Raw genomic sequence first — 13,471 nt, forward strand, 5'->3', positions numbered from 1 at the left:
GATAGAGTCTGTGGGTAGGTTGAGTTAGTGTAGTGAAATAAGCTGAGTCAGGAACAGTTAGGGGCTAGGAAGACAAGTAAATATCTGAGAGGTGGTTTAGTGAATGAGAGCAGGTAGCGGAAGTTATAGGTCTGGATAGGCAGCCCATGATTGGAATTGACTGAGACCGTTTATGAAACCACATGCTTGTTAAGCTGTAATAAATAAACAGAAGTTTATGTTCCAATTTAACCCTGACTGGACTCAGTATTGTACCAGGTAGGGCCTGGGTGGTGGCAGCGAGAAATAAAGTGGTAGCACAGGGATCAATAGACGGTGAAATGTCTGGGGACCCTGTGTGATCACCACACAGGGTTGTTGTGCAGTTAAAATGGGATGGGGGAGAACTAAGTACATCACCTTCAACTCCATGTAGGAAATGTTTGATATTAAAGCAAAAAATAAATAAATGGAAACCTGGTAGAGGAAATAGGAAATCAGAGGAACTGAGAATTTGTAAGAGCTACCTGATAACTGCAGGAGGAGAGTAGGATAGCGCCCTCCAGCTCCACACATGGGTATAACACCTGAATTTCTAATATGAAGGCAGTTCCACCATACATGCATCTGATTGGCTCCTGTGGTTTTGCACATTTTCAACAATGAGATGATAATTCCTGGGTGTTTTCTTTAAGGCCTTCAGGATGTCAAAAGCCTCTTGCAATGGTCTTATAATAAGATGTGTTCGAAGTGATACACAGAAAACTTCCATTCCTGTTTCCCATGTATATCTCTGCTTGTGATCCATGTATTTCAAGATTCCTATTCCATATTTGGCAGTAGCTGCTGCATTTAGAAATCTGAATTTTAATTAAAATTTTGGAAGATTAAGGCTGGAAATTCTATTAATTAGCAAAGTTTGCAGCTTTAGTAGAAGACAACAGAATGTTATCATATGAAAATAATGGAGAGAGGTAATAGTCAAAGATGCTAATTGCTTTAGTTGTTTTAAACTAAGAAAGTGGGTACTTGATAAATTGAATGATGGTTATGAAAAGAATCAAAATTTCAAAAAAATAATTGGTGATATAATAGAGGAGAGGGCATTAACATTATACAGTTACTTTAACATTAATTCTACCAGTGACACGATAGACACCAAAAGACAGCTCCTCTGGGGACATAAAAAAGAAACATAATATATTGTGTTATTTGAGTATCAATGTTACAAAAATAATAAACAGATTACAAGAAGTGATAGCTGTGTAAAAATTGCAGTAGACTCTTTAGACACTGACGGAAAGAAATAGGCATTTATTGCCTGAAAAGTCCTTCTAAAAGAGTGGGGTAAAAATGCATTTTATAATGAAAGCAATTTAGTAGGTTTGCACACAGCTGTTTTGGCAAGCTAGTAGAATTTTCTTACGGTTCACTAGCCTGATTAAAATGTGATATCTGTGTGAATCATTATGCACTGCATACATATTGGTTCACTTTATTTTTAGAGCTATCTTTTATTACCAGTTTCTTTTAAAAGTTGCTATGATAGGATAAAAATGTTTGGAGACTGAATCTATTTTTGGCATCTGAAAATATTTCCAGCGTTAAGAATATATCAATTGTGCTTTCATTACAGGTATTATAAAACGAAGCTTCAGCGCTTCTGAAAGACAGACTAACGCAAGGTAAGCTTGCAATGTAAAATTTTTGGCCAGCTTTAATCTTGAGTTTTCCAAAGCTGTGACTGTACAATACTGCAGAACTTAGAAATGTTCAAAATTAGGAAATCTTTTCCAGGATGTTGAAATCACACTGGATGTCCTTACCAGCACTTAAAATTGCATGGGCACCTCTGAAATCTTTGCTTGCAAAGGCCGAAACCATCAAGGTTTGTCATGTATTTTTTAAAAAAAGCTTCACAAAATAACATCCCAGCAAATTTGCTTTTTTGGTGGTTCCACAGGGCAGGTGCCACTACCGAGAAGGCCCTATCGGTAGCCGTTAGCAACCTCCCACCCAGAAACTGACCAGACTGTTGGATTTTTTTTTTTATCAATACACTTTCTGTTTTACAGAGATTATATTGGACTGCCAGGATCCAGACCAAGACCAGGTAATTTCACACCTGCAACTACAATGGAAATACTTCTTGCCGTTTCTGCACTCATTTAAAGTTTGTTATAGTTTCACACTCAGTTTCTTCTTTTATTCCTTCAGCTTTGCTGCCCTTTGATCTGCTTCTGAAAGCTCCTTCGCTCATGTTCAGGGCCCACGTTCAGAAAATAGAGGACTCGTTAGTAACAGGGTGGAAGTCCCATAGCCTACCAGCTGTGATTCTCCGCAATCTGAAAGATCATGGTAGTACTTAATAGTATAATTTTTGCACTCAAAGTTATAACAGAACAAAGCTTCCTTTCCAGTTTAGGAATAGCATAGATATATTCTTGAATAGAAAGAAATACATGGATAAAAAAATCTCAGGAAATTCAAGTCAAGAGTTTCCCAGAGATCCCTGGAGCTTTACAGCAGCCTTCATCAGGCTGGTGCCCTTCAGATGTTTCCAACTACCACTTCTCCCCGGGTTTCTTTCCTCGGTGGTTCCCCAGCTGGTTCCTCCCACAATTCCACTGCGTCCAACCAATCCATGACTCTGTAGCCCTCTATTCGAAACTCCACGACCGAGTGAGCTCCCATTGCTGTGTCCCAGCTCCTGCCAACCTAGCAGTTTGAAAGCATGCCAGTGCAAGTAGATAAATAGGTACCACTGTGGCGGGAAGGTAAACAGCGTTTCCATGCGCTCTGGTTTCCATTATGGTGTTCTGTTGTGCCAAAAGCGGTTTAGTCCTGCTGGCCACAAGACCCAGAAAGCTGTCTGTGGTCAAATGCCAGCTCCCTCGGCCTGAAAGCGAGATGAGCTCCACAACCCCATAGTCACCTTTGACTGGACTTAACCGTCCAGGGGTCCTTTACCTACCTAGTCCTCTCTTTCAACGATAAGATCTATTGTGGAGCACCAGTGCTTTTTTCGGGGGGGGCTCAGGGGTACGCATACCCCTAAATATTTTGTGAATCTTTGTACTTTTGTCCATTTACTATATTTATTTCCCCCTGATTTGAACTATAAAATGGTGATTTTCTTGAGTCAAAATGAGAGTATCCCTAAATGTATATTTTTTTAGAAAAAGAGCACTGTGCAGCACCTTGGCTGAAAATTACTTTTTAACAGGATCCATATTTTAAATGGAACCAGGGTTCGAAGGACCAGAAACTCTAGATCTGCAGCAAAGATTTACATACGAGACAAGATATCAGCAAAGGGCCTATTAATACTCTCCTCCTCAGTGTGAACAACAGCCAAGGCCTTATTCTGTATGTCAACTGCTAACTCCAAGACTCAGGCAAAAGTCTTTTTAACTAACTCCCTCCCAGACTTCTCTAGTAAGAACAGCAGCAGAGATGCTGTCCAGGTGAAATTACCCAACACATGAAACTGCATGTAAAGAAAATCTGATGGCTTTCTTTCTTTCTTTCTTTCTTTCTTTCTTTCTTTCTTTCTTGCTTGCTTGCTTGCTTGCTTGCTTGCTTGCTTGCTTGCTTTCTGAAAACCACTTTGGGGGGAGTAGCATTACTTTCAGTTGAGAAGCAGCTGGGGTGGGTTTATCTTTCTCCCACTTGCTGCTTCCCCCCTACAGCAGCAGTGGCTCAATGCCCCCAACTCCTGGCACTTCTGAAAATTGCCCCTACGACACTGCATTGTCACAAAGAATATTATTTTCCCGCATGCAATTAAGTGCAACATAGCTTGGCACTCCTCCAGGCCTCTTTTTTTTTTTTTTTTTTTTGCACCTCATCTTCTAATTGCTGTTAAATAAGGAGAAGACTTACGGTCTTGCTTTTCACACTGAAAGGGGGAAGGCTTAAAGGTCCCATTGCCTGTGTCTTACTATGGGTTTCATGACAAGGAATATGATTTTGAGGTATTTCAAAAAAGATGTAGTCTCTGAGAGCTGCTAGTTGGCTCCTTCTACCGTAGCCCTTAAAATAAACCTAGCTTATTGCTAGTCTTAACACTACCAGACTGTCTGACCTTTCATAGGTGCTGAAGAACATGTATTTATTTATTTAGGCTATTTGTATCCTGGGTGCATCACAATAAAATCAATAAAATGACAACATCTCAGTTCTTAAAAAATAATAATACTGCAGAGAAAATACAATAAAACAGGGTCAACAATATCAAACACAGCGCCAATACCCAAGTTTCACCTGGCACCTGGATTTCGGTAGCATGGTTGTCAGCCACACTTGGGGAGTACTGGGGTACCACGGTGGAAAAGGCCTACCCACATGTACCCACCGAGCGTGCATGTTCCAGTGGCAGGTCCTCCCCAGAACATCTCCACTCACAAGCAGGAATATATATATAGAGATGTGCTCACTCACATATAGTTCCCAAGCCCCTTAGGGCTTTACATGTCATTTGTGGAACCATGAATTCAGACCAGAAACTATTTGGTAGCCAGTGAGAAACTTGAAGGACCAGCGCCACATTGTTTTGGCTGGTGACATCACTAACAGATTGAGGCTGAATCCTGACAAGACAGAAGTACAGTTTTTGGGGGACAGGGGGCAGGCAGGTGTGGGGGACTGGTCCTGAATGGGGCAACTGTGCCCCTGAGGGAGCAGGTACGCATCCTGGGAGTCATTTTGGACTCACAGCTGTCCATGGAGGCACAGGTCAATTGTGTGTCCAGGGCAGCTTGTCTGCCATCTCCATCTGGTACACAGGCTGAGATCCTACCTGCCCACAGACTGTCACACCAGAGTGGTGCATGCTCTGGTTATTTCCCGTTTGGACTACTGCAATGCGCTCTGTGTGGGGCTATCTTTGAAGGTGACCTGGAAACTACAACTAATCCAGAATGCGGCAGCTAGACTGGTGATTGGGAGTGGCCGCCAAGACCATATAACCGGTACTGAGAGACCTGCATTGGCTCCCAGTACGTTTCCGAGAACAATTCAAAGTGTTGGTGCTGACTTTTAAAGCCCTAAACGGCCTTGGCCCAGTATACCTGAAGGAGCGTCTCCAGCCCCATCGTTCAGCCCGGACACTGAGGTCCAGCTCTGAGGGCTTTCTGGCGGTTCCCTCACTGTGAGAAGTGAGGTCACAAGGTACCAGGCAGAGGGCCTTCTCGGTAGTGGCACCCGCCCTGTGGAATGCCCCCCCCCATCAGATGTCAAGGAAATAAACAGTTATCTGATTTTTAGAAGACATCTGAAGGCAGTCCTCTTTAGGGAAGTTTTTAATGACTGATGTTTTAATGTATTTTTAATCTTTTGTTGGAAGCTGCCCAGAGTGGCTGGGGAAACCCAGCCAGATGGGTGGGGTATAAATAATTAATTTTTATATTTTTTTAATAAATTTGTTTTCATCAGCTGCAGTTTCTAAGACATCTGGAAGAGCAGCCCTGTGTTGAATGCAATCTATTAAGCCAGGATGGGAGGTTATCAGAGGGTGGGTCACTGTGGCCAAGTGTTGTGGTCGTATTAGAGAGCACTCCCAGAATATGTACCTGAAACCCTTTCAAGAGCAAGTCATTCTCATATTTCTAAGATCCAGACACCACCAACAGCATCTTTTATCAGGATTCAGGCAGATCCCAAAACAAACTTAGCAAGAAAAGCAACGATGGAGTTCCAACACAGGAACAGAAGAATGCATGAGAAATTGTACTTGTGTTTATGCTGCTAATCTCTTTGCTTGCCAGATGGCCTGTTGGCAGATCAGGGCACCTTACTCAAGTTACAAATACCCAAATACAGAGGACATTATTCTTTTTGCCATAACGCAAAAAACTCCTTATTAGTAACCCTGATCCTATTTCATGAAACAAGGACTAGTAGATATATGTTGCATTTATAAGGGGTTCCCTTCTCCTGCCCCATCTAAGAAGATGGGAGTGATTCAAAGAGTGATTCAAATGTGATGCATCCAATTAAAATCTGCAGATATTTGTGCATTGTTGATGCTCACGGGGACGCCATAAGACATATGGAATAAATATGACCTTTATATATGCAATAATTAGAACCTTTTGGTATTTTGATTGCTAGATCCTACTTTTTTTTGTCAGCCGGTATATCACAACTGGACCTAATGGTCGGGGTCCCTTTACCTTTACCTATATTTTGCTTCATCAATGAATGCTTCATAGTTTATTATTTAACTATTTTTGATTATCAACAGGTTGAACAAGCAATATTCTTCCACTGATTCTTAGAGCTTGGATTAATATTTTCCCTTGAGTGGTGCTCAGTTATGATGACATTTTTAATTTAAGTGGCCAGTGCCTATTCTGTTTATCTGTGCATTGTTAAATTCTCAATACTTCTACCGTGTGCCATTTGTATTGTGTGCTTTGCTGAATTGCTTAGCAGAAATAGTTTGCTTGGGTAAGTGAATTAATTGTTGGCCAAGCTGCATAATACCTGATCTTGATGTGAAATCGTATTGCGAGACGTTACAAAGGAGTTTCAGCTAGCAATGGCAGTACCATTCTTCAGAGATATTGAAGGGAATGTTAACCTTTTCAAGATTAGTATTAGCAGCAGTATCTTTCTGCACAATCAGTGCCCAAAAGGGAAGGAAATATTGGGATCGGTCAAGTGTAAAGCTCTGCCAAGCCCCACAAAATGCCTCTTTTAAGCTTTGTCACACAATAATGCCATAGATATTGTTGGTACAGTGACTAGACTTTGACAAAGGCATGGTGCTTAGATTCCTTTTGATTCTTACCTTTTTCCCCTCAGAAAACCTGCAAGCCTCTCTTTATTTAGTGCGACTTTTTAGTTGATAAACAGTTCAAAACCTGCCCATTTTAATTTGGGTTGGGCTGGGTCTTTCCGAGACTTTTTCTTTTTTTAATAGAATTCTGGGGATAGGTTTGAGTTTTCCCCAAGAATTTGCCAAAGCTTAGAAAAACTCATATCGTGGGACTACATCACCTCAGTTTCTCTCCCCCCCCTGTCCTCTTTGCCAGCACACCAGGAAGAAAAGTCAAGACAACCAAATGTGGATAAATAGGTTATATTTATTAAATAAATAAATGCTGAATAAAAAAGAGGGAAGTGTGCGGGGGCGGAGCAAGCTTAAATAGCCTGTCACTACCTCTTCCCATTGGGCGAAATCACCCATAAGGCCATAACATTCTCCCCTAGGGAGATATCACCTTCCCTCTTCCACAGGAGGAGGGGTGTGGCAAATTCATCCCCTCCAGAAATGGTGGGAACGGCACTCTCATTCTTATAAGTTGCTGGGTGCGGGGAGATGTGAGACAGTATCAAGGAGTCTTGCAAAGAACAACAGTTCTCCCTAGGTTTCCAGCAGTGCAGGTTTCTTTTTATTATTTATTATTTTAATTTTTTTAATTAAGTTTTCAACAAAAATAATACAAAACAAACAAATGAACAATTACAACAACAACAACAAACTAAGAAAAATATACACAAAAACAATATCAAATCCATAAAACGGGATTCTCCGAATCCCGTGACCCCCCCACCTGTTCCTTAAATTTTCTTCTCAACTGCATATCATTTCTACTCCAAATTCCCCCCTCCCAAATATCCTGTACTATCTCTAAATTTCTTGTCATCTTGATTTCTGAGTTGTCCAGTTAGTTTTGCCATTTCATCATAGTCCATTAATTTTTTTTGCCAGTCTTTTTTGGTCAGGACTGATTCCTCTTTCCATCTTTGGACTAACAATAGCAGGGCGGCCGTCGTAGCGTACATAAACATTTCCTTCTGGTCTTTTGGGATCTCCGCTCCTACAATACCTAATAGAAAGGCTTCTGGTTTTTTAACAAAGGCTATTCTGAACATATTTTTCATTTCATTATAGATCATTTCCCTAATTTTTAAAACCATCTTGCATTCCCACCACATATGATAAAACGTAGCCTCTGTTTCTTTACATTTCCAACACTTATTAGCAGTGAAGGTTTCTGAGTATGTTCAAACTCTCAATTGCTACAAACACTGTATTTGGTGGTTGTTGGTTTAACTCCTTCTGGGAAATGAGTTAGGAGGGGAAAAATGATATATTTCCCAGAATCAAGAGTGCAGAATGCAAGTGTGCTCAGATGTCTTTATGCCAGGCCTTTTTTTTTGTGAGGCCTTGGCTTAACTTTGGAAACTTTGAGGTTTTCTCCACTTTCACATTAGGTTGCTGGATTGGGACTCAAGCGATAGTTTCAGTGACTCTTTTACGGAATGATTCAAGGGTTTTCATTTTCATCTACATTCCCTTTCTTACTTAACACCATCAGTGACAACTTATTTGATACATTATGCATGGAATACAAGTGAAGGATCCTAAGTTTTTCAAAGGAATATTCTTAGCCTCACTTCAAAGAAGCATCATCTTCATAAAGACCTTATTGTGCCATCGCTTTTGACCCAGTTGCTATCATTATCATGCTGGCTTCAGTTCTGACTTGTAGGCAGCAGGGCACACGCCTTCCCCACTCAGTATTTAAGTTGCCTTATACTGCCCTCTTGGCAATAATGCTCTGATTGCATGCCAAGTAGTAGTAGTATTAGTAGTAGTAGTAGTTTGGACTTGATATCCTACCTTTTACTCCCCTAAAGGAGTCTCAAAGCAGCTAACAGTCTCCTTTCCCTTCCTCCTCCACAACAAACACTCTGTGAGGTGAGTGAGGCTGAGAGACTTCAGAGAAGTGTGACTAGCCCAATGTCACCCAGCAGCTGCATGTGGAGGAGCGGGGAAGCGAACCCGGTTCACCAGACTACGAGTCCACCGCTCTTAACCACTACACCATGCTGGCTCCATGCTGCCAAGAGATAGAAATTCCCAACATTCTTAGATGATGATAATGATGATGATAAGACCATGATCAGTTCAAAGGTGCTCTCCCAATCACAGGGTTGGCCTGCCCGTGAGACAGGGTGAGGCAGTGTCAGGCTTCGGGGAATCACCTTCCTCCCCCCCCCCCATGGCAGTGGATGAGCAGAACAAAGGAAAATGAATCTTCTTACCAGTTAGAAACTTTAATAATCACAGCTAGAGAACAAAGAACCCATCTCCTAGGAATGGCGGTGCTCCCAGTTAAGGATTACCCCCCCTTCCATCCCTATTAATCTACGTCACTTCTTTATTTTGTAATCTGAGCTTTTATCCTCTGTTCTTTCTGTTGTGACACTTTCTGCACTCTTCCTGACTTTGGAGAAGGTGTGTGTGTGTGAATGCTGTCCAGAGACTGTGAATCTGTTAACCCCCTTTCTCCCAGTGTTTCGTCTCCTAGCTGTTCCCCATCCAGTATTTCCCAGCTTCTGCCTTCTGAACCATGTCCCTCTGCAAACCACTGTTCCAAATCTAGACTTCTGCTTCTACTCCTGGGAAGATATCAGGAGCAGGGGGAGGGGGAGGCTCCCACAATTGCTCCTCAGTGCAGCCCTCCTCGGCACGGTCCCTGGCAGGCAGCTGTTTCTAGTGGAAGATGTCCAAAAGGTGGCACCCCTCCACTACCTAAATCTCATGACTTCTCACAGAGCGAACAAGATCTCACAAAATCTCACTGGAAGCTGCCACCGCGGCTCAGCACAGTTAAGGAAGGCTTGTGGGGCAGCGTGGCACCAGCAGGGTAGGTTGCACATTTCGGCTTTGCCACAAGCAGAGAAATGGGACGCGCTGTCCCTGCCAGTCACAAACACCATTCTTTGGGCTTGTCAGCTTCTCAACGACACATTTCCACCAGCGGTTCTTAAATGCAAAAGTACGTTCCAGCTTATCTGAAATTCTAATATTGCAGAGGGTTGAAGTAGATGGTGCTTGTGGTCCCTTCCAGCTCTGCAAATCTATGATTCTAGAATTCAGCGTGATGGTTTAGAGATAATATTTTTCTGCCCTTATTTAAATGTGTGAATTAGTGTTTCACGGCTAGCAGATTTACATTCTGTCATGTGGAGGTGGTATCGCATCTAAACATGCAAAAAAGATGAGAGAAAACCACTTCGTAGTAATGTAACTGTGTCACGAAAGTAAGAATTAGGGACCTCGTCTCCTGACAGGTTCTAATTTTAAATATCAGTGTGTGTGCAGGGGGGAAAGGGACTGGTGCTAACTTGATATATGGGCACCTACACAGTAGACACCACACCTTAGTAAGAAACTAAGGAAGTTGTATTTTAAATCCTGCGCAGGAATTGTTATTCGTGTAGACTAGTACACTAACTGTCCTCAAACAACAAGCTATTTGTAAGTTTTGCAGCACATATCCCATGGTACTGAGCCAGAAAACAGAACTGGGAAGATAAAAATGTACTCTTTTTATGCAACACTGTGAATAAAGTTGAATTGCTTTCATGGATTTTTTCATCTACTTGCAAAGCACACATAAAATTATATTGCCATACAGATTTCAAAGATTGAAAATGGCTTTTGTCGTCCCCCATGCATGCTGAAAATCTGTGCAAAAATGGTGATTTGACAAACTTTATGGAACCGGCGTTGATTTGTAGTGCATTTTTTTGCCCTATTTATGGTGATTACTTGTTTCTCTTTCCTGTTGGGAAAACGTCAGAAATGCTTTGTTTTTCGAATTCCTGATATAAAGTTAAATTTCCGTATCGTAAGATGGGGAGGAAGCATTTGATTCACTGGCCAACTGCAAAATCCAAATGCTTTACTCCCTTTCTTTCCTCCCTCCCCGGCTTCCACTTCTGCATATGAGAGAGACACTGAGGCCAGCAAATGGGTTCTCACTGCTGATTGTAGCATTATCATCTGCAGCATCTGCAGGCATTGCTGTGTCACAACGGAAGGTGCGTCAGATCAGCGATCCTATTCAACAGATTCTAATTCAGCTGCATAAGATTATCTACATCACTCAGGTACGTTTTGATTATGTTGTTCTAGTGCCATCGTCCCTGTTTTTATTGCTCTGTCTGCGCAGCACAGTCGTTTTCTTCCTCCTAACTAGTGCTTGAGAAGTGTGAGAGGAAGGTTGGAATGGAATAGAATCTAACTCCATTCTTTGACTTTCTCTAATTGCATCCAAATCTTGCATTTTCACCCCCAAAATAGAATCCAAAGAACATTGGCAGAGGGGGAGCCTATCACTGAAAGGAGTTTGGGGAGGGGGGGAGGGAAATCCCTGTATAAAATGGAGCGAAGTCTCCTCTAATGCTTCTGTAATTTGATCTCTGTTCCTGAGAATGATTCCTCATCCAGTTCTGGTATTCCTTCAGCTGATCATTCTGTGCTTAAGCTTCTTATATACAGTCGTACCTTGGTTGTCAAACGCCCTGGAACTCGTACGTTTTGGCTCCCAAACCCAGAAGTGATTGTTCCGGTTTGCGAACGTTTTTTCAGAACCCGGATGTCTGACGGGGCTTTTGCGGCTTCTGATTGGCTGCACGTGCTTCCTGCAGCCAACCAGAAGCCGTGATTTGGTTTTCGAACGTTTTGGAAGTTGAACGGACTTCCGGAACGGATTCCGTTTGACTTCCAAGGTACGACTGCACATGCTTTGGTTCAGAGATGTTTAGAGCTGCTCTACAGCTTTTCTCCAGGAGCTGCAAGCACACAACCTCTTTCTTACATCCAGCCAAGCAAGCAAGAGTCCGTGGATATTTAGTTCCTTTATTTAAAATATTTTTAGTGCAGAAGTCCTCTTGCGGCAGCTTATAGAACAAAACTCACTACAGTCACAAACCTCAACATAGTTAATAAAAGCCAGCAGTAGTATAAACACCAACCAGGCCCAAAATTACAAAAAGATGGTGCAGAACATACACACAAAGTTGTCTTATACTGAGACAGGCTATCTAGCCTTGTACTGTCTGCACTGACTTCCAGCAGCTCTCCAGGATTTCAGACAAGGGTCTCACTTAGACCTCCCTGAAGCTGGTGGGGATCAAACATGGGACCTTTTGCCTGGAAAGAAAAGACATCTGAAGGCAGCCCTATTTAGGGAAGTTTTAATGTTTGATGTTTTATTGTGTTTTTGATGTTCTGTTGGGAGCCACCCAGAGTGGCTGGGGCAACTCACTCATATGGGCGACAAACAAATAATAAATAAAATTATTATTATCATTATCATCATCATTATGCATAGCATGTGCTCTACCACTGAGCTGCAGCGCTTTCCTTCGCAGGTGGCATTCCAAGCTACTATAGTTTTCTTCCTTGTAACACAATCTCAGTGTTTAAACAAGACTTTATGGGTCGCCTTGGGCTGTACAGGAGCAATAAAAGAACTGTTAGCTATGCCATTTTGAGTTGGCAAATCAGTTTCATTTCAGCCATGTCAAAAGAAACATAAAACAGCATTTAAATTAACTGTCGCAATTCCCTCTAGATAGTAAACAGGACTCAAGTGGTCCTGTCTGAAAAGGTTTTGGAATCATAATCCACACCTGGGAACACATTCTAGCCCTGCTGATGTCAAAAGTAGTAGTTTGAGGTGGTCCCACTCCCCCAAGTTGTGTATGCATAAGCCTAAATTGATGGATTAGTTGAAGAGAAGATAGCATGAGGATAGCCTTTCAGCTGTGCTCCAGTCACAGTGGAGGCTGGTCCATTGGGATGGATGGGCCACCCAACTGTGGAAATGTTCAGGGTGGCAGGAGAGGATATATTGTTTATTAATATCCTTCCTAGCTTGTGCTAGCAAGTTCCTTTATGTTGCAGAGTTACATTCCCCTTTTTACATGCAGAGCAGATAGCTGGTTGCAGGCCCGTGTGAGCCTCTTACTATTATACAATTCAATCTGTCTCAGATTGAATTGTACGTTCCTGGCAAATTCCCTTGAATCCCTCTTAAAAGAATAAACATGCCACAATCTTATTCAAAGATAATAAAAGAAGTTTACTCACATCAGTTCATAGTTGGATCCCTGAAGGCAGATTACAAATATGCTACAAATATGTACATGTGGATCTATCCCATATGGGGGAGTAATCCCAGTGCTTCTGCTAGCTGAGAGCTAGCAGAACAGTCCTAGCTAAAAGCTGGTCAAACGAAGAAGGAAGTCAAAAAGAAGGGGAGTGCTGTGTGACTCGTTCTTTTGTTACCTGGACAGGTAAGGTCATGCCCACCTTTTGTCACATGCAAACGAAGGATGCTCCAGCCAGGAGGAACAGGAAGTTTTGACTGGCTGGACCAAACATTCCCCTGCATGTCCACTCTAGGAAAACAAGGAATGTTGTACTTGACTGCTTCTCATGAATCAAATCCTGCACCAACTTCAGTCTGCTCTCAGCCAGCCCCCACCTGCCTGCCTTCTCACAACCAGGTAGTGGGGGGGGGGGGAGACTCTGCCTGTCACTGGCCCTGGCTTCACTTACTCTTGGTTTCCTCAAATTGCTGAAGGCCTCTTTTCTCAAGCTTCGTCTACATTCTAGTATGTTGTCCTCACTGACTGCTCATTTGCTAGGGAGCAAGGCTCATTTGACACAGCAGCTCTT

General features: G+C 42.3%; 1 protein-coding gene across 6 annotated transcripts in view; it reads left to right on the plus strand.

Annotated features, from left to right (window-relative positions):
- NEK10 (NIMA related kinase 10) overlaps window positions 1-13,471 on the plus strand; it is a 109,874-nt gene that overhangs the window by 79,780 nt on the left and 16,623 nt on the right. For 4 of the 6 annotated variants that reach the window (XM_081164370.1, XM_081164373.1, XM_081164369.1 and 1 more), the window contains exons 29-32: window positions 1,616-1,664; window positions 2,055-2,092; window positions 2,197-2,337; window positions 10,793-10,893. In XM_081164370.1, the coding sequence (XP_081020496.1) occupies window positions 1,616-1,664; window positions 2,055-2,092; window positions 2,197-2,337; window positions 10,793-10,893 (329 nt within the window). Of the gene's footprint in view, window positions 1-1,615; window positions 1,665-2,054; window positions 2,093-2,196; window positions 2,338-10,733; window positions 10,894-13,471 lie in introns of those variants that run through there. The other 2 variants (XM_081164374.1, XM_081164372.1) reach the window with 2 other exon arrangements.

This window comes from Podarcis bocagei (genome assembly GCF_964188305.1).
Source record: "Podarcis bocagei genome assembly, chromosome: 12".
Taxonomy (NCBI): domain Eukaryota; kingdom Metazoa; phylum Chordata; class Lepidosauria; order Squamata; family Lacertidae; genus Podarcis; species Podarcis bocagei.